At 39.5% G+C, this 17,931-nt stretch overlaps 1 protein-coding gene across 8 annotated transcripts in view; it reads left to right on the top strand.

Moving 5' to 3' along the window:
• Positions 1 to 15,436, top strand: part of Spag9 (sperm associated antigen 9) — a 121,410-nt gene extending 105,974 nt beyond the window's left edge. For 4 of the 8 annotated variants that reach the window (XM_075991104.1, XM_075991107.1, XM_075991111.1 and 1 more), the window contains 5 exons: positions 2,022 to 2,135; positions 3,217 to 3,255; positions 4,129 to 4,305; positions 7,157 to 7,306; positions 12,002 to 15,436. In XM_075991104.1, the coding sequence (XP_075847219.1) occupies positions 2,022 to 2,135; positions 3,217 to 3,255; positions 4,129 to 4,305; positions 7,157 to 7,306; positions 12,002 to 12,117 (596 nt within the window). In that variant the 3' untranslated portion in view covers positions 12,118 to 15,436. The remainder of the gene's footprint in view (positions 1 to 2,021; positions 2,136 to 3,216; positions 3,256 to 4,128; positions 4,306 to 7,156; positions 7,307 to 12,001) is intronic. The other 4 variants (XM_075991108.1, XM_075991106.1, XM_075991112.1 and 1 more) reach the window with 1 other exon arrangement.
• Positions 15,437 to 17,931: the final 2,495 nt, after the last annotated feature.

Raw genomic sequence — 17,931 nt, 5'->3', positions numbered from 1 at the left:
AGAACTCTGTCAAGTTTGGAACTGCCTTATGTCAATTACTTTGTCTTGATCACTATCCTCTTAGGCCAGGTCACTATCCTTTTTCCCTTTGATAACGTTTGTTTCCTAACTTGTCTCCCTGTTCGTATACTAATCTGTTCTCTACATAGTAAACAATGTAAAATTTCATCTTGATGTACTTTTGCTCTAGCCTCTAGACCAGTTGACACTTAGATCTTACCAGGAGACTTTACGTGGTCTAAACTAATCTCAGTGCCTACATCCTTCTGCTCACATTGACAGATTCCTCCCCATTTCAGGGCCTTCACATGTTCTATGTATCCTTGGCCTAACAGGTATTTTGTGGTTTTGTTTACATACTCTCAGGTTCTCGTGTCATTGAAGAGGAATCTTTATTTAGGTTCTGTTTTTTTTAAAAAAAAAAAAACAAGAAGAGAGAGATAGGGTCTCACTGTATAGCCCAGGTTAGCCTGAAAGTCACAGAGATCTCCCTGCCTCTGCCTCTCAAGAGCTGGGATGAAAAGTGTGTGTCACCACACCCAACCTATCATCTTCATAGGTTTAGCATTAGTGTGATTGCACCCATATTATGTGACTTTTGTTTATTGTTTCTACCCCAGAGATGAAACCCCAGGAAAGGCAGGAAAAATCTCTGGTCTTGTTCTCTGATGGATTTTGGTTTTTTAGTTTTTGGGGGGGTTTTTTTGTTTTTTTGTTTTTTTTTTGGTTTTTCGAGACAGGGTTTCTCTGTGGTTTTGGAGCCTGTCCTGGAACTAGCTCTGTAGACCAGGCTGGCTTTGCCAGCACTCGGGAGGCAAAGGCAGGCAGATCTCTGTGAGTTCCAGGACAGCCAATTCTACACAGAGAAACCCTGTCTCAAAAAAACAACAACAAAAAATGATGCACAATTTATTTTAAAGTTGTACTTTGACTATTGGTTAAAGATTCCTAGCTTAGAGCTGGAGAGATGAATCAGTGGTCAAGAGCATTTGCTGCTGTTGCAGAGGACCTAGGTTTGGTTCCCAGTACTACTCACATAGCAGTTCATCAAACATTTGTAACTCTGGTCCTAGGGGTTTGGACACCCTCTTCTGGCCTCAGCAAGTATTAGGCATGGGAGTGGTGTACATATATACAGGCAGGCAAAACACTCATGCCTAAAATAAAATTAATCTTTAAAAAACTTTTTTTCTAAAGATTCCTAGCATAGGCTGAATGGGAGTTAAGATTGCTTCCTTCAGTATTTGTAAGATCAGGACCTTAGTTCTTTGAATGACTGATGTTTGTCTCAAATGTTTTATTTATTTAATCATTATACTTCTCTAATCTCTGAAAATGAAATCAATTGCAAAAATTCTTTTAAAATTTTTATATTATATTCTAATACTTCTAAGCTGATTAGAGCCTAAGTATATAAACAAGAGAAAAGGTATGTTTTAGCAAAGGTTGATTTTTTTTTAATGCATGTAAAGAAATTTAAAATAAATTAATTTTCAGTTTATAAAATGACATTTGATTTCCTAATCTAGCATACTCCAAGTTTTGGGTTCTTGTTGCTTTGCTTTGTCTTATGTTGGGTTTGATTTGTGTCTGTAGCTCCCTTAATTAAATTTTGGTCTGTATTTTTTGATATATTATTTCCTTTGTACTTCTTTCTGGTCGATAAAGTAATGCCAGCCATCTTTTTCCTTTATCCTTGACTTGTCAAATAATAAAGCCAAATAAGAGTTTGCTGTGCGCTGAGCATAGTGGTTCCCTCCCACAACCCCAGCACTCACCTGTAATTGCACCATTTGTGAGTTAAAGGGAGAAGGATTACAAGTTCAGAGTTGGCCTTGGCTACATAGTTCGTTCAAAACCACCCTAGTTGTCATACACATGCACACAAAAGAGTCTGCTTTAATGTACACCTTTCCAGCAAACTTTTTCTTTGTTGTTTTTAAGCCAGAGCCTCCTAGAAATTTGGAATCTGAAACCTTCTAGTTTCTCAATAAACTATTCTTTTTCTCCTTCCCCTACAGGTACTGGAAAATTGGGCTTTTCTTTTGTGAGGATAACAGCTCTTATGGTGTCTTGCAATCGTTTGTGGGTGGGGACAGGAAACGGAGTCATTATCTCCATCCCATTGACAGAAAGTAAGTATATTTTAAAATAACTGTCACAAGTCAAAGAATTGCAAGAAATAGGGATGCCCATAATTCATAATTGAAGGAATTATTTAGATTTGGCAAATCTGTGACAATGCAGAAATCAGTTTACAAACTACAATATTACCTTATAAGTATCTGGACCAGTGTCCATATTTCAGCATTCTCACTTTGGAAGCTCTTCTTCTCAGGTCAGGAGTCAGCCCTATTTCACCTTTAAAGTAAAATGTCCATTTCTCTTCAGCTTTATTATACCAATATTCAGAAACACTACATTCCATTCATTGTAGTTTAACTCACTCTGGCTAATAGTTACAGCTATCCCATTTGTTGTATTTGAGATATTTTTTTTAACTTGTGGAAGTCTCAGGAGGTCACTGAGCCTTTCCTTATACTGAAGACAAGTTGTCTGTTTGAAAGGAATGTGCTTTATTATTTTGGAGAAAAAAAATTGGAGCTTGTATGTTCCGCATATGACATTCCATTACACTGATCATCCATTAAATGTTTTTGTGTTGCAAACTGCACGGGCAAGGAATAGTTTGGGGGAAGAAAGCACCTTAAGTCCATCAAATACATTATTAAATCCCCTTGTTCAGTGGAAGAGAAGAAAGAATACCAGAAGGTGGATTTGAAGCCCTTAAAGAATCTATGTTCTCATTATCTCCTTGTTTTTGTACAGTTAGTTACAGGTCTACATATTCAGAGCCCTTCTTAAAACTTAAGACATTCTAAGATGTCTGGATTATCTTCTTGCCTTAAGAGAGAGTTGTATCTTAGCATAATTATTTAAAGGTGGTTTCTTTTGGGTAGACTAAGAGAGAATTTTAGTATGCACTCCACATCATTTTTCTGTTATACTGGAATGACTTCATGAAATAATAAATGATTGTTTTTGAGTAGAGGCGTTTGTAGAGGCCTTGGCAAGCACATTACATTATCTGGTGTTCTGCCAGGTTGCCGTAATTCGGTAGGGCCACATAGAAGAAGCTGAGTGGCAGCTCACAGTAACGCTTCTCCTTCCTGTCGTGCACCTCCCCATGTCCCCTTTCCTCCTTTCTCACTTTAGCCGTAATCCTCCACCAGGGACGTTTACTGGGGCTGAGGGGTAAGTGCAGATCCGGAAACTCTCCTTCCTGGCTTCCTGGAGCCACTGTGAGGCTATCTCCTCCTATCCTATCTAGAACACCCTCTTGAATGTTTTCCAGTGTCACCCACTTGCAGTCACTGCATTGCAGCAGGTGTTTTGTTTTGTTTTACTTTAAACATTTCTTACATAGCCACCAACTGCTCAGCAGCTTAGTCTATTGATCATCTTTTGTTGCAGCTAAACTTTCTTTCAGACTTGGTTTTCCTTCCAATAAAAACATGAAACATCTCTTAAACTGTCATTAATCTACATTGTTTACTCTTGTTACCGATTATGTTTCTTTCATTCACTTACCCATGGAAGCAGGGGCATTTTGTAAGTCTGGCCATTCTATAGGACTCCAGCAAACTGTCAGCCTGGCATAAATGCAAGCTTCTTTGTGGTAATGCCTGGGTTCTTCAAAGCAAAGCTTCCCCACCCTTTCCCACGGCGAAAAAAATCAGAAGATAAACTGTAAACATCTTATTTAAGAACATACTTATGCACTTCAGTATATAATGCCTAGTTCCCTTTAATAAGGACTACAAAGCAAAACTAAATAGATTTGACTACCATTCAATTCTGTTTTGTTTACTATGATGGTTTCCCTCACGTTGATAGAAGCTTAGTTGTTGCTAGACTGGCAAAATCCCCTATTCCATTACTGAAGTACTTAAAAATAACTGGCATGCTGTATCTCTTTCCAGCTTTGCCTTGAGCTGGCGTTGCTGCACTTACGTTACCTCAACTGGCTGTAGCTCTTAGATAATATCATAAGAATTAACCAGTAACCTCTTACATCAGTACTGTTTTCTAGAAGAAAATACTTGGTATTTGGTTTTTCTGTTGCAGCAAATAAAACCTCAGGGGCTCCAGGTAATCGTCCTGGAAGTGTAATCCGTGTCTATGGTGATGAAAACAGTGATAAAGTGACTCCAGGGACGTTTATACCCTACTGTTCAATGGCACATGCACAGCTTTGTTTCCATGGACACCGGGATGCTGTGAAATTCTTTGTGGCAGTCCCAGGTGAGTTAGATTTTCCGTCGAGGCATCCATGTCATTGTGTCTGTCTTCCTGTGTTTTACCACCCTTCCAAACACTAACTATCGTTACCCACAATTTCAGGACAGTATGTAAGGAAGTTCTGTAATGGAGATGTGATTGGAGTAAAGTAGGTTACTTGGAGTGATTTAGCAATCTCTCCCTACTCCCTAAAGCAGATATCTTGGGGTACTGCTTACTTTTGAAAATCAGTGGTAGCCGGGCAGTGGTGGCGCACGCCTTTAATCCCAGCACTTGGGAGGCAGAGGCAGGTGGATCTCTGTGAGTTCGAGACCAGCCTGGTCTACAAGAGCTAGTTCCAGGACAGGCTCCAAAACCACAGAGAAACCCTGTCTCAAAAAAACAAAAACAAAAAAAAAGAAAGAAAAAAATCAGTGGTAATATATTGTCACAGTATATTAGTCAAAGTCATCATATGACTGTGTTCTGCTTGTTCCCAAAGACATGTGGTCTGAGATTTGACTGAAGGACAGCAGATTCTGAAACTGAAAAAAAAGCATATCACATTCAAAGATTTCTTTTTTTGTATTTTTTTATTGATATTTATTGAGCTCTACATTTTTCTCTGCTCCCCTCCCTGTCTTTTCCCTCCCCCCTTCAGTCCTCCCCCAAGGTCCTCATGCTCCCAATTTACTCAGGAGATCTTGTCTTTTTCTACTTTTCTAATTCCCATGTAGATTATATCTATATAAGTCTCTCTTAGTGTCCGCATTGTTGTCTAAATTCTCTGGGATTGTGGTTTGTAGGCTGGCTTTCTTTGGTCAAAGCTTTCTTTATCCCTCTCTCACACACATACACACACTACCCACAATTCTGGGGATTGGACATTGGCCCTCATACATGCTAGGCAAGCACTCTGCTTCTGAGCTTTCCCAGCCCACAGTCAAAGTTCTCCAAGAGGAATGTCTTGGAAATTGTTCATTTGTTCATACCATGAATAATATGTAAAGGTTTCTCTCTCCCCTGCCATTTCATAATCAAAGGTTCTACCTTAGAATTTGAACTTTAGAACAAATGGATACTCAAACATTCTACCTTAGAGTTTGAACTTTAGAACACATGGCATATTTAGCAGCAATTTCATTTGCAAACTCTTAAGTTAAAGCCGGGCGATGGTGGCGCACGCCTTTAATCCCAGCACTCAGGAGGCAGAGGCAGGCGGATCTCTGTGAGTTCGAGACCAGCCTGGTCTACAAGAGCTAGTTCCAGGACAGGCTCCAAAACCACAGAGAAACCCTGTCTCGAAAAACCAAAAAAAAAAAAAAAATATATATATATATATATATATATATATATATATATATATATATATATATATATATAAACTCTTAAGTTAAAAAAAGACAAACTTTTCGCCAGGCGGTGGTGGCGCCTGCCTTTAATCCCAGGCAGAGGCAGGTGGATCTCTGTGAGTTCAAGAGTTCAAGGTCAGCCTGATCTACAAGAGCTAGTTCCAGGACAGCCAGGGCTACACAGAGAAACCCTGTCTCACCAAAAAAAAAAAAAAATTAACTGTAAAGTAAAGGGCATATATTTGAAAGAGATTTGAAATATTATATTATGTTATTTTTCTATTGCTGTAAGAAAATACCGTGACCAAGACAACTTATAGAAAGAGTTCTAGAGGGTTAGGGACCATAACAGTAGGGACAATGTGACAGCAGGAAGCTGAGAAAATCTCAGCTTGTCTTTCTTTTTTTGAGACAGGGTTTCAGCTGCCCTGAAGTGGTATAGAATAGGCTGGGATTGAAGGCGTGTGTCACCATGCTGCAGCCATGAAGCAGAGAGAACAAGCTGAAAGTAGAGCAAAGCTATGGACTCTCCTTCCCCTAGTGATGTACTTTCTCTAACAAGACTGCACCACCTTCCTAAACAGTGCCACTAGCTGGGAAACGTGTTCAAATAACCTGACCTTATAAGCAACATTTTTCATTCAAACTACCACAAATATGTCAATTCCTAGGCTTAAGTGTAGATTTTATGTCTTAAATCCAAATGTATACCTTTAGGAGGGAAACTTTCTGTTGCCCCTTAGATCAAAAAGTAGAACAATATAGTTTGGAGCAGGTAATTCAACATCCGCCTTGCCATATATGTGTCTCACATTGGACTTTGAAGATCATCCGTTCCTGTTTACTATGAAGTTAGTTTACTCAAGATTTTTAAATTAGTCTCTTAAAATTTCATTTAATGATTTTCTGTTAATGTAAAGTCTCTATTCCTAACACTGTATACTCAAGCGGGGTGGGGGGTGCCAATAAATATTTACCTTTTTATTTTTCTAACTTTTAAAAAAATATTTATTTATTTGTTATATATACAATATTCTGTCTGTGTGTATGTCTGCAGGCCAGAAGAGGGCACCAGACCTCATTACAGATGGTTGTGAGCCACCATGTGGTTGCCGAGAATTGAACTCAGGATCTTTGGAAGAGTAGGCAATGCTCTTAACCACTGAGTCATCTCTCCAGCCCCTTTTTTTAACTTTTGAGGCTGGCTTTTATTGCATCCTTGGAAGTCCTCAAACTCACTACATTGATCAGGCTGGCTTTCAACTCACAGAGATAATCCTGCATCTGTTTCCTGAGCCCTTAAACGCAATCAGGACATTGTCCAGCTTAACTTTATTGAATCAAGATTTCGTTAGTCTACACTAAAACTCAAGACTGTCCTCCTGCCACACCCTTCCTAGTGCTGCAGTTACATGAGTCAACCTTGTCTTTTGTTTAACTTCAAAAAGATAAAGAAAAAAATAACATCCCCTACTTGTGTCTGTGATAAGTAATATTCACTGTTCCCTTCCTGTACAAAATAGGTCAGGTCATTAACCCACAGAGTGGCAATGGCGGAACAGATCTAACAGCTGACAAAGCAGGGTCATCTGCACAGGAGCCCAGTAGCCAGACACCCTTGAAGTCTATGCTTGTCATCAGCGGGGGAGAAGGCTACATTGACTTCCGGATGGGTAAGTCTTTGGTTCTCGGAGGTCAGTTTCCACTGTGCTCTGTGAGTTGGGTTTTCACCCATAGTGAATAAGAAAGCACTCTGATAATGACTTCTAAGTTCTCTTTCAATATTTTACTTGAAAAGGGATCACATGTTTTTCTGTCTATATATACATACTGTATATGTGTGTGTGTTTCTTTCATACCAGATGTATTCATTTGAAAGAGCCATTATAAATTGCAAATGGCCATATATTAAGGTTTGACTGAAGAGCTGAAGAATTGTAATCATGAGGCTTTGAACAAATCTACTCTCCCAGGATCTGTTTTCTCACCCACAAAAGGAAGAAATAAAAATACTTAATAAAACATTGTTTATTTGTTCTCTTTCTCACCTTGTGCCTATCAGCCTTAAACTTAAGATGTGGAAACAAATCAGTCACTAGTCCTCTTGATGATGATGATGATGATAATGATGATGATGATGATGATGGTGATGATGGTGATGATGATGATTATTAGTCATTTTGAGACAAGGTCTCTATTATGCTGTCCTGAAGCTGGCTCATGTAGACTAGGCTGGACCCAATCAAACTCACAGAATCCACCTGCCTCTGCCTCCCAAGCACTGGGACTAAAGGCGTGTGCCACACCGGCCACCTCCTTCTGATAGGTTTTATAGAACAGTACAGAGCGAAGGTGGTTAACAAGTTCAGATGTTGCAAATGCTCTGGTGGAGAGTTGTCAGCTCTTCCCATGGTGAGAATATTGAAGAAGCAATGCTTGAACTGAGTCAGTATCAAATAGTGGTAGCCTGAAGGGTTGCATTGGGGCAGGAACTGATAAGAGTGAAGATTAGCAGCTCCTGGCTTTTTAAAAAATGACTTAATTGAGGTGATTTTGTTTCATTTGCTTGTTGTGTAAGGTTCGTTGGGTTTTTTTCAGTGTTGGGTATTGAAACCAATACTTTATACATTTTAAACAAACGCTTTAACACTGAGCATTTCCCCATCTTACTAAAGATCTAGAAAAGTAAAACCATCTTAGTTGAAGAAAATATTTTAAAAAGAGGAGAGCAGAGAGTACACATTTCTCTAGAAAGGAAGATAAGTTTTTGTTTTTTTGGTTTTTGGGTTTTTTTTTGGTTTTTCGAGACAGGGTTTCTCTATGGTTTTGGAGCCTGTCCTGGAACTAGCTCTGTAGACCAGGCTGGTCTTGAACTCACAGAGATCCGCCTGCCTCTGCCTCCCGAGTGCTGGGATTAAAGGCATGCGCCACCACCGCCCCGCCGAAAGGAAGATAAGTTAAGGGAAAGTTTCATATACTGTATATATTTGTGGGTATTTAGACAGAAAGAAGGAAAAAAGAAACAAAGTATTTTCCTAAGTATCCCTTAGGTAGGGTTTCTATTGCTGTGAAGAGCAGGGCAGCTGTTATAAAGGAAGCAGCACTTAATTGGGACTGTCTTGTAGTTCAGAGGTTTAGTCCATTGTTGTCATGTGGGGAACAGATGTGACACTGCTGAACAAGGAGCCAAGAGGCAGAGAGAATAAACCACTGAGCCTGGCTTGAGCATCTGAAACCTCCAAGCCCACCCCCTCCAACAAGGCCACACCTCCAACACTACTGGCTATGAATTTATGGGGGCCATTTTCATTCAGACCACCGTACCAAGTAAAGTTTGTGCTTATCCTTCAAGCTCATTTAAAGCAGGACTTTAAATGAAGGAGCAATGCAGTTAGGTTTGGGTAGAAGGTATTTAGGTTCAAGACGAGATATGGAAATGCGTTAGAAAAAGGGAATATTTGAGTCCGCTGGTGATCACTCTCCACTGAGACAGAAGCAGCACAATGAGGAACTGTTAGCTGGTAGATGTGGAGAGTCCTGTGTTCACACAGAGCACTACTACCTAAATGGATGCAGCCTGAAGACAGAGAAGGAAAAAGAAGTACTGTCAAAATAGATGTTTGCCCACCACTAAGAAAGGCTAGTCTAATAAGTCTTAGTAATTTAATGATTTCTCAAACGCAAGTTATTAAATGCTTTTAGAGAATGTAATAAAGATGTCTATCATGATAGAAAATGTAGTGTCTTAATCAGTGACGGTGTGCTACATGTGGTCAGTATAAATATATAATGTCAAACGCTCTTAGTGTACTTCTGTGGAGCCAGGGTATTAATGAAAAGTTTAGTGATTGCTGCCAGCAAGAACAGCAGAGTTTCAAAGCATTTAAAATAATTGACCACTGGCACAGGAGTGTTTTATGGAAAGGAATTGTAGGGACTCGCCTTAGGGTGATTTTTGTAGCTTTTTCTCGGAGTGTTGTGTGGCAGTTGGAATCATACTGAAGATATTCTAGTCAAATCTTTGCAGTTTTCCACCTCCGCTAAATGCTTTCCATTGCAGATTCTGAAAATAGCATACAAATTGCTTAGCCAGGTTTGGCAACCGCTCTAGCAATCCAGCCTGGAAAATACACTTGGGTGTTTTTGCTTTGTTGTTTTTTTGGGGGGGGAGGGTTGTGTGTGCATGTGTGTGTGTTTTTAAGCAAACACCAGCTTTAATAGTCAATATATTGGTTTTAAAAACAAAACATGGTAACACACACCTTTACTATCGCATCCTGGGAAGCAGAGGCAGGTAGAGCATGGGCTGCATAGTGAGTTCTAGGACATCAGGGGTACAGAGTGAACCACTGTCTAAAAGAACAAAACAATAACAACAGAAACACCTTGAATTCAATGTTGTTGTTCTTATTCATTTTAATAGTGTTTTCGTTGTTTTTTATTTGTTTGTTTGTGTTTCAAGACAGTGTTTCTCTGTGTAACAGTCCTGGCTGTCTCAGAACTAACTTTGTAGACCATGGTGAACTCACTGAGATCCACCTGCCTCTACCTCCCAAGTGCTGGGATTAAAGGCGTGCACCACCACCACTGCCTCATTTTATGGTGTTTTAACAATAAGGAATTTATCAAAGCTATAAGGACTTAGGTTAAATTAAACAATTTAGGGATCCTGGGGAACAAGATATATTATGTTTTCAAAACAGCTCAGAAAGCAAGAAACCAGAAGCCTTTGTCTCAGCCACTTAGTCTTCACCATTGTAGTTTGCTTCTGTTGTTTTTTGAAATACGGTTTCATTGTAGCCCTGCTGGCTTGCAATTGACTGTCTAGACTAGGCTGGCCTGGAACTCACTGAAGTTTTGCCGATCTTTGCTTACAGAGTGTCAGGATTAAAGGCAAACTCCACAAAACATGGCTCATTGTAAACTTTTTAAATTTAAGATCCAAACTTAGAGATGGCTCAGAGGTTAAGAGTGCTGATTGCACTTCCAGAGGTCTTGAGTTCAATTCCCAGTAACCACTTGGTGGCTCTCAGCCATCTATAGTGAGATATGGTGCCCTCTTTTGGCCTGCAGATGTACATGCAGGCAGAACACTGTATACATAGAAATCTTTAAAAAGCAAACAAACGTGGGCCTGGAGAAACAGCTCTGTAGTTAAGACCCCCGACTGCTCTTCCAAAGAACCTTCGTTTATTCCTGACACCCACATGGAGGTTTTCTCCAGTTCCATAGGCTCTGATGCCCTCTTCTGGCCTTTGGAGAATCTGACTTTTGACCTGAGCATGTTGCCTTTGCTGTGAAAAAGTCATCGCGGGGAGGGGAAAAGGAAAATTGCTTGCATAGAAAAGTGCACATATTCAGTTACTCCCTTCCTCTATTTCTAGTCAGTGGTGCCATTTTCTTTTGCGAAAATCAAATGGGAACATTGCAAAATCCCAGTACATCAGTGGAATGTCTTTGTTTCTTAGTGTGCACATTTTTAGGATTCTGCTGAAGAATTAATTCATCCCACTAAACAAGTTGTCAGCTAGATTGTACCAGAATAACGTTGCTGTGCACAGCAGAGCTGACTACTGCAAGCTTATAGAGAGGAACAGCAGTGCCTGTTCAGTACTCAGTATCTCAGCTGGAGAACTGTACCCCTGATCTCCAAGAATCAGTACAACATCCTGGTCTTAGTATGTTCCATAGTTATTAAGCTTTCTTAATTTGAAATAAACAAGAGTAGAATATCTGTTTTGGACAAACACAGAACTAGCTACATTCGCTCTTTTTGTCTCCCATTTCTGTTATCATAGTGAACAGACATATTGTGGTGACTGTCAGCATAGTATTGTGAACTAGCTTTCATGAATGAAAGGCAAAAGGAATTTCAGAAATCAGGCAGTGGTTTGAGTGAAGATTCAGATATTGGTATTTTTTGTCATTATTACATTTAGCGTATATATAATATGGAGATGAGAGGGCAGTTTGCATGAGTAGGTTATCTCCTTCCACCGTGTGGTGGCAAAGGTTTTTACCACTAAGCTATCTCACTGGCCCCTGACTCTTTTACTTTTTATTTATTCATTTTTGCATGCATGCGTGCCCTCTGAAGCTAGAAAAGGAAGTCAGATCCCTAGGAATTATAGTTGCAGATGGTTTTGAGCTGCCCAACATGGGTGCTGGGAACCAAACTTGCTAGTCCTCCAGAAGACTAGCAAGTGCTCTTAATCTTTTAGCCACCTCTCTAGCCCCCTGGTATTCTTTACTGTGTTCTCTGCACTAGAAGTCAAACAAATCATCTTCATAGGCTACTGTGAGTCCAGCTCACATCATTCTGTATTTTCTGCTTCTAAGCTAACTTCAGTTTCTTTATGATCCATTAGGTGATGAAGGTGGAGAATCTGAACTTCTGGGAGAGGATCTTCCACTGGAACCTTCGGTCACCAAAGCAGAAAGGAGTCACCTGATAGTGTGGCAAGTGATGTGTGGCAATGAATGAGTCCATAAGAGACAGGCGGAGACGAGGAAGCTGCCTCTTCTGCATGATTTATTTTCCCTCCCCCCTTATTTAAATGCTCTTTTTGTGAAAGACGTTTCACCACACAATATTTGAGCATTTTTCCCCTGCTACCTTTATATTACAAAATCTGTCCTATGGTAACAATACAGAGGAGCGAGCTAGTTTACTGCACCAGTGTTAATAGGCAATTTCAGTATATCATGAACAAATCAAAGGATGTTTACTTTCTGCAAACTGGTGAATTACAGAAAGCAATTCAGATGTGGTTTGCTCTGCCACAGTCTAATGTCACTCACTTAATTGATAAGGTCACTTTTTAGCTGTCACTAATAATGGAACTAATGGAAAAGACTTAATAAATGAAACTGTACCATGAAGTACAAAGCATAGAGTTTTCCCCAGTGTATTATAGAAGTGACACACTAATAACAGATGGATTATCAGGATTATCTAAATGTCCCAAGAGGGCTAAAAGCTAACTGTAAATTACTTTAACTTTCACTTTCAATTCTGACAAATCTTGTTTATATGGTATATAAAACTTTGTTTTCATCAGATTTGGTGGGGTTTTATATTAAAGAAATTAAGGTTACACTATTTAAATAAAATTTCTTGTTCCTATCTCACTAGAACTCTAAAGTTTATGAAGCCTGCTTCTCTGAATATTCTAATTTTTTAGATTGGTTTCACCCCTTTTCATACTGACATTTAAGTAATGTATTATTTGAAGTTTAAGAACTATTCTGGGAAGCGTAGAGAGCACTTCAGTACTGGAGGATGTTCTCCAAGGAGGTTGTGTTGTGTACTCTTGTCCTAGAGGATGGTGGTAGTTGATTCAGGTTTTTCCATGGAAAAAATGTACCTGTTAGCCAGATACTAGGCTGCTCTTACACTGTTAAGGAGGGGACACTGTGGTGACTGTGGAGTCAACCCAATTAGCTGACAGCAGAATGATTAGGAAAATTGATTTATTTTGTTCTGTATAAGACTACCAAGCAGCTAGTGTTTGCTTGGTATAAATAACGCTTCAGCGTTTGCATCCTTGTTGGCTTAAAATGGCATCTTCAAAGGGAAATGCTGTACAGCCAGCAAAGTCAGCATTAATCTTTTCATTCGTGGTATCCATTTGAAAACGTAGGTTTAAATCTAATTTTAACTGATAACCTTTTGAGTTTTCAAAAACCGTGATCTATACGGTTTTTTCCTCTATCAAGGAAAATTCCTGAAATTCCTAAAATGTATGATTTACCATTTCTTACCCACTGCTACAAACAAAGTTAAACATAATTTTATGTGCTATTTTAAAAATAAAAACATACAGGAAACAGGTTCTTCAGTTTTCTTGGAAGGACCAGACCACTTCATAGACAAGATATCAAACACAAGTCTCTAATTGTCTAAGCATTCTTAAGTACCAAGGAACTATAAGGAACTTTTTCCCCAGACTGTGACACAGAGATATCTGTAAAAAGTATACCAGTGATTTTTTTTGCATATATGTGGTTAGGCTAGATCCTAAAACACATGAGACTTAATGTGCCTAGGAGGCTTTTGTATCAATAAGCACATTGGGCACACTTTAAAATTGTGGCCTGTATGTTTTAAAAGAAAAACACCTGTTTTGATAAAGCTGTATAGAGGATAATATGTTTGATCTACATATTATTTTTTCTTCAGAGCTGACCACTTTTCCACTTTGTTTGCTATATCTTTATTTTAAATATGAGTCATTTGAGGCAAATACTTAAAAAAGCATTATTAGCCTTTATTGGAAATGTTGTAAAAAATTCATAAAGAGACACCAAAGTTTCTGGAACTTTTAATCCCACAAAGTCAGTGTCCTAGAGTCAGACACCCTTATCATTGTTCGGAAGCTCTTTACATGTTTGTGTGGTCCAGTGGAAACCAGGAAACCGGGAGCTGAAGAAGAAACGTGCAAATGTGTTGGTACCCTGGTTAGAATTGTTTCTTTGAAACTTAGTGGGGTTGACTTCACTCACAGGTTGTAGGTGTGTGTGGTGATTTTAGCTAATGATCCCAAATCACCGTGGTCCTGTGGACTCACTTCAGGGACCGGAGAGAACAGATGCACTGTGCAGCTTGTTTTAAGGGCTGTGCTTGTATTGATAGTTTTGCTTCTCTTCTTCCCCCCCATAACATATATATTCTTGTGATGTTTATTTTGGTCAAGGGGGTAATCTTTGGAAGAAATACCAGAATGTAAGCTGTTCACAGGCAGTAAAGGAGTATAAACTGTCATAGCCTCTACTGGGCAGAGGCGGTTGAGTGCCTCTGGGCAGACTCCCATGTAAAAATCTTAAAGGAAGAAGACAGAGTACTGAGAGTTCTCATTTTGTTACATCTGGGTTATATATGAAGGTGAACTATATGAAATTATCAATGCACAGTCATAGCTGGTCTATAAAAAGAACAGCAGCATATGTCTCAACCTGACACTAGGAATGCAGGTTAAAATCTCTAGGAGGCTAAAGGAAACTGTTTTCTAGAAAGTCAGTATTGAGACTATGTTTCTCTAACTGGTGTAGATCCAAACTGATAAAATAATAATGTATCTCTTACAAGTTGCAGCTTGCTGGGAGTGTAAAACGTTCCAGCACAGAGGGCGCAGCACACCTCTCTTCAGCTGGAATGTGTGAGTGGAAAGGTTACACTATGGGCTCAGTTGTAGCATTGTTCATCTCATGAATTTGAGAGAGACTTAACATGCAGCCTTTGCAACAAAACAAAATGCCTCATATTAACCTAAAAAGAATGCGTGTCTTGCAAATGCCATGGAGATGGATATTTATTTCCTAGTAAGTATTATGACTATTACCAAAGGACTCAACCAGATTTAGGGTTCTTCTTAATTGATCATGTTAGGAAAGGGGTTGATGGTGTCCCATTTGGACGCATGGGAAGAGAAGGAAATAAATGTTGAAATCATAAATGCTTTTCTAACAGGGTTGTGCTATTCTGTAACACTAATTGTCTTTTTTTCTCTTAAAAATGAAGTTTTATTAATAATTTTGTCATTTATTTCTCAATATTTGAATATGTTTTAACTGTTTATGTCCTAAATTTCTTTTTGTCCTAGACATCAGAACTTTACTTGCCTCATAAGATTGGGTTCTAGAGTGTCCCATATGCTGTCTCTTAGAGGCCGAGGCTTTGTTTCTCTGAGTAAAAAGCTCATTAGCAATGTAGTTATTTCAGTATTTATTTCTATTACGGAATCCCTGGGATTCAGAATGTAACTTTGTACATGAAATATATATAAATATGTATATGAAACATGTGTGAGGTTCAGTGTGCTTTGTTTTTTTCTTTCTTGGGGCTCTAGACTTGGTTTTTATCAGATTGTCCAATAATATGTCCCATGAAACGTCATTTCTGAGAGCCAAGATTGTTCTTTGGCACTGGCTAAAAAGTGAGCAGTTTGACTCACACGGTACAGATGACACGTGGCAGTGGTCAGGAAGGCATTCAGTTGACAGGAGTGCTGAGTGAAACCTGCCCTCAGCCTCCTGCAGTTGATTACACCCAGTGTCAGGAGATACGTTGCAGTGTGGATTTTTTGTTTGTTTGTTTTGTTTTGTTTTTTGAGACAGAGTTTCTCTGTATAACTGCCTTGGCTGTAGACCAGGCTGGCCTCACTCTGTAGACCAGGCTGCCAGTGACTCTGAATTGCTGGAATTAAAGGCATGTGCCACCACCGCCTAGCTCGGTGTAGATTTTAATGACGGTGTTGATATACTTGTTCAAGGTCATCCATTGGGAGTAGGTTAAGGGGTATTGGAATATTTAGAATTAAAAATTTATCAAAAAGACACAGAATTCAAATAACTGAGATTTTTTATTTTTTGTCATGCTAAAAGCAACAAAATAGCTTCCACTCACAAAGATAAAACAGTTATGATCTGAGTTTAGGCCCTAAAAATATAGGAGGACAATATATACCCTGACTCTGGGATCAGGAATCTCAGCCATAAACTATAGTTCTCAGTCAGACCAGAAGAGGGAGCTATGTTCATGATTTGCTCTGGGAGCTACCATACAGTAAGGTTTTCCCTTCTTTTGCCCATCTCAAGTTACCCAGGTGATTCTGATCTTCAGGCTGGTAACATTTACTTACAAGAATGAGAGCAGCCCAGCTGCAGTCCCAAACATCTTGTTTCCCAGGAGACAAAGCTTCATTCATCACTGGCTGTTATGGTCTTTGTGTGGTAACTGCGAGGTTACCCCCACCTCAGCTTCATAATCCTCCTTTTCTGATTCAGGCTGGGGCAGTTGAAAATTAGGGTACTGTAAACTTAGTGCCACCTTAAAGGGGTAAGTGATATTTCCTCTCATGAGCCTGTATTTGCTTGGTAAGACAATTTCTCTTAGTTTTCGTAGAAAGATGCTATTAGCCTTTTTTTGTTTGTTTGTCTGGTGCTTCTCTCTGTAGTCCTGAGTATCCTAGAACTCGCTCTAAAGACCAGGCTGGCCTCTGCCTCTCAAGTGCTGGGGTTAAAGACAAACACCACCACCGCCTGGCCCATTAGCTTTTCTTGTCATACCTAGGGTCATTTTCATATCATCTAGTCTTTCCAAGTGTGTGCCCATAAATTCACAAGTGATCTATGGAGAACCCCTGTGGAGAGCATCACTGACCCCAGTGATCTAGAGGCCTGGCCATTGAAAATACCTTCCCTTTTGATAAACAGGTTTGACAGATGAAAGGGTACCTCAGCAAATACTGAAACCAGTCTAACCAGACATGGAGGCTTCTGCACATGTAGGATAAGACCTGCGTTGGAGTCCTGGTCCACTGGTTGCTCATTTATGACCCTCTAATAGTTATAGAACTGCTGTGTGCCCTTGCTATAACACCCCATAATTCTTCACTTGCCAAATAAGGTAATGTGTACAGTGCAACACACCTTAACCCTGCAGGACATTCAGAAGCTAGCTTTTGGGGGTCCCAGAGGTCAGGTATGTAGATCAGTAAAACACCTTCAGGGAATATAAGTTGACAGGGAAAGCTGACTCAGAAATGGTGACATGTAATCAAGTATTGTGACTGTACATTCAAAGCAGAGGTTGAACACTTGAATGTTGTCCCCTTGAAATAAGAACATTGAGGAGCTGGAGAGATGGCTCAGTGGTTAAAGAGCATTGCCTGCTCTTCCAAAGGTCCCGACAACCACATGGTGGCTCACAAACATCTGTAATGAGATCTGGTGCCTTCTTCTGGCCTGCAAGCATACACACAGACAATATTGTATACATAATTAATTAATAAAAAAAATAAGGACATTTGGCTGCAGGAACTCCCATCTGTTCATCAATGTTCTAAGGCTTTTGTGGTCCTAAGATTTAGGTGATTCCCAAAGAGGCAGCAGTACCTTGACCCTGTCAGAGACCTTTTCTTGTTGCCTTCCACCTCCAAAGGAAAAGGAGATTGATCCTGAAAATGAAACACAGGAAGACTGTTTTACATCTAAGAGCTAATTTAATTTCTATGAAGACAGACAGGAGCATGGAAATAGTGGTAAGGTTGACAATAACCGTTGAAGCATACTTGATAACCTGTTGCTTATAATGCTTTATTAAAAAACCAAGCTAAGCATTTATAAATGAGCAGAGAACAGACACAGAGCTTAGTAAAACAGTAACATCAGATGCACAACGGAGTGGGAAGTGGTGTCCAGGAGTCATCTGTGCTTTTGATAGGATGTAAAGCTTAGCGTTACTCTGCCCAAGCAAGAAGGCAAATTGCATCTTTTTGTGTTTTTCGAGACAGGGTTT

This window comes from Microtus pennsylvanicus, chromosome 11 (assembly GCF_037038515.1).
Source record: "Microtus pennsylvanicus isolate mMicPen1 chromosome 11, mMicPen1.hap1, whole genome shotgun sequence".
Lineage (NCBI taxonomy): Eukaryota > Metazoa > Chordata > Mammalia > Rodentia > Cricetidae > Microtus > Microtus pennsylvanicus.
The sequence above is the reverse complement of the archived record's forward strand: the minus strand, read 5'-3'. Positions and strand labels throughout refer to the sequence as shown.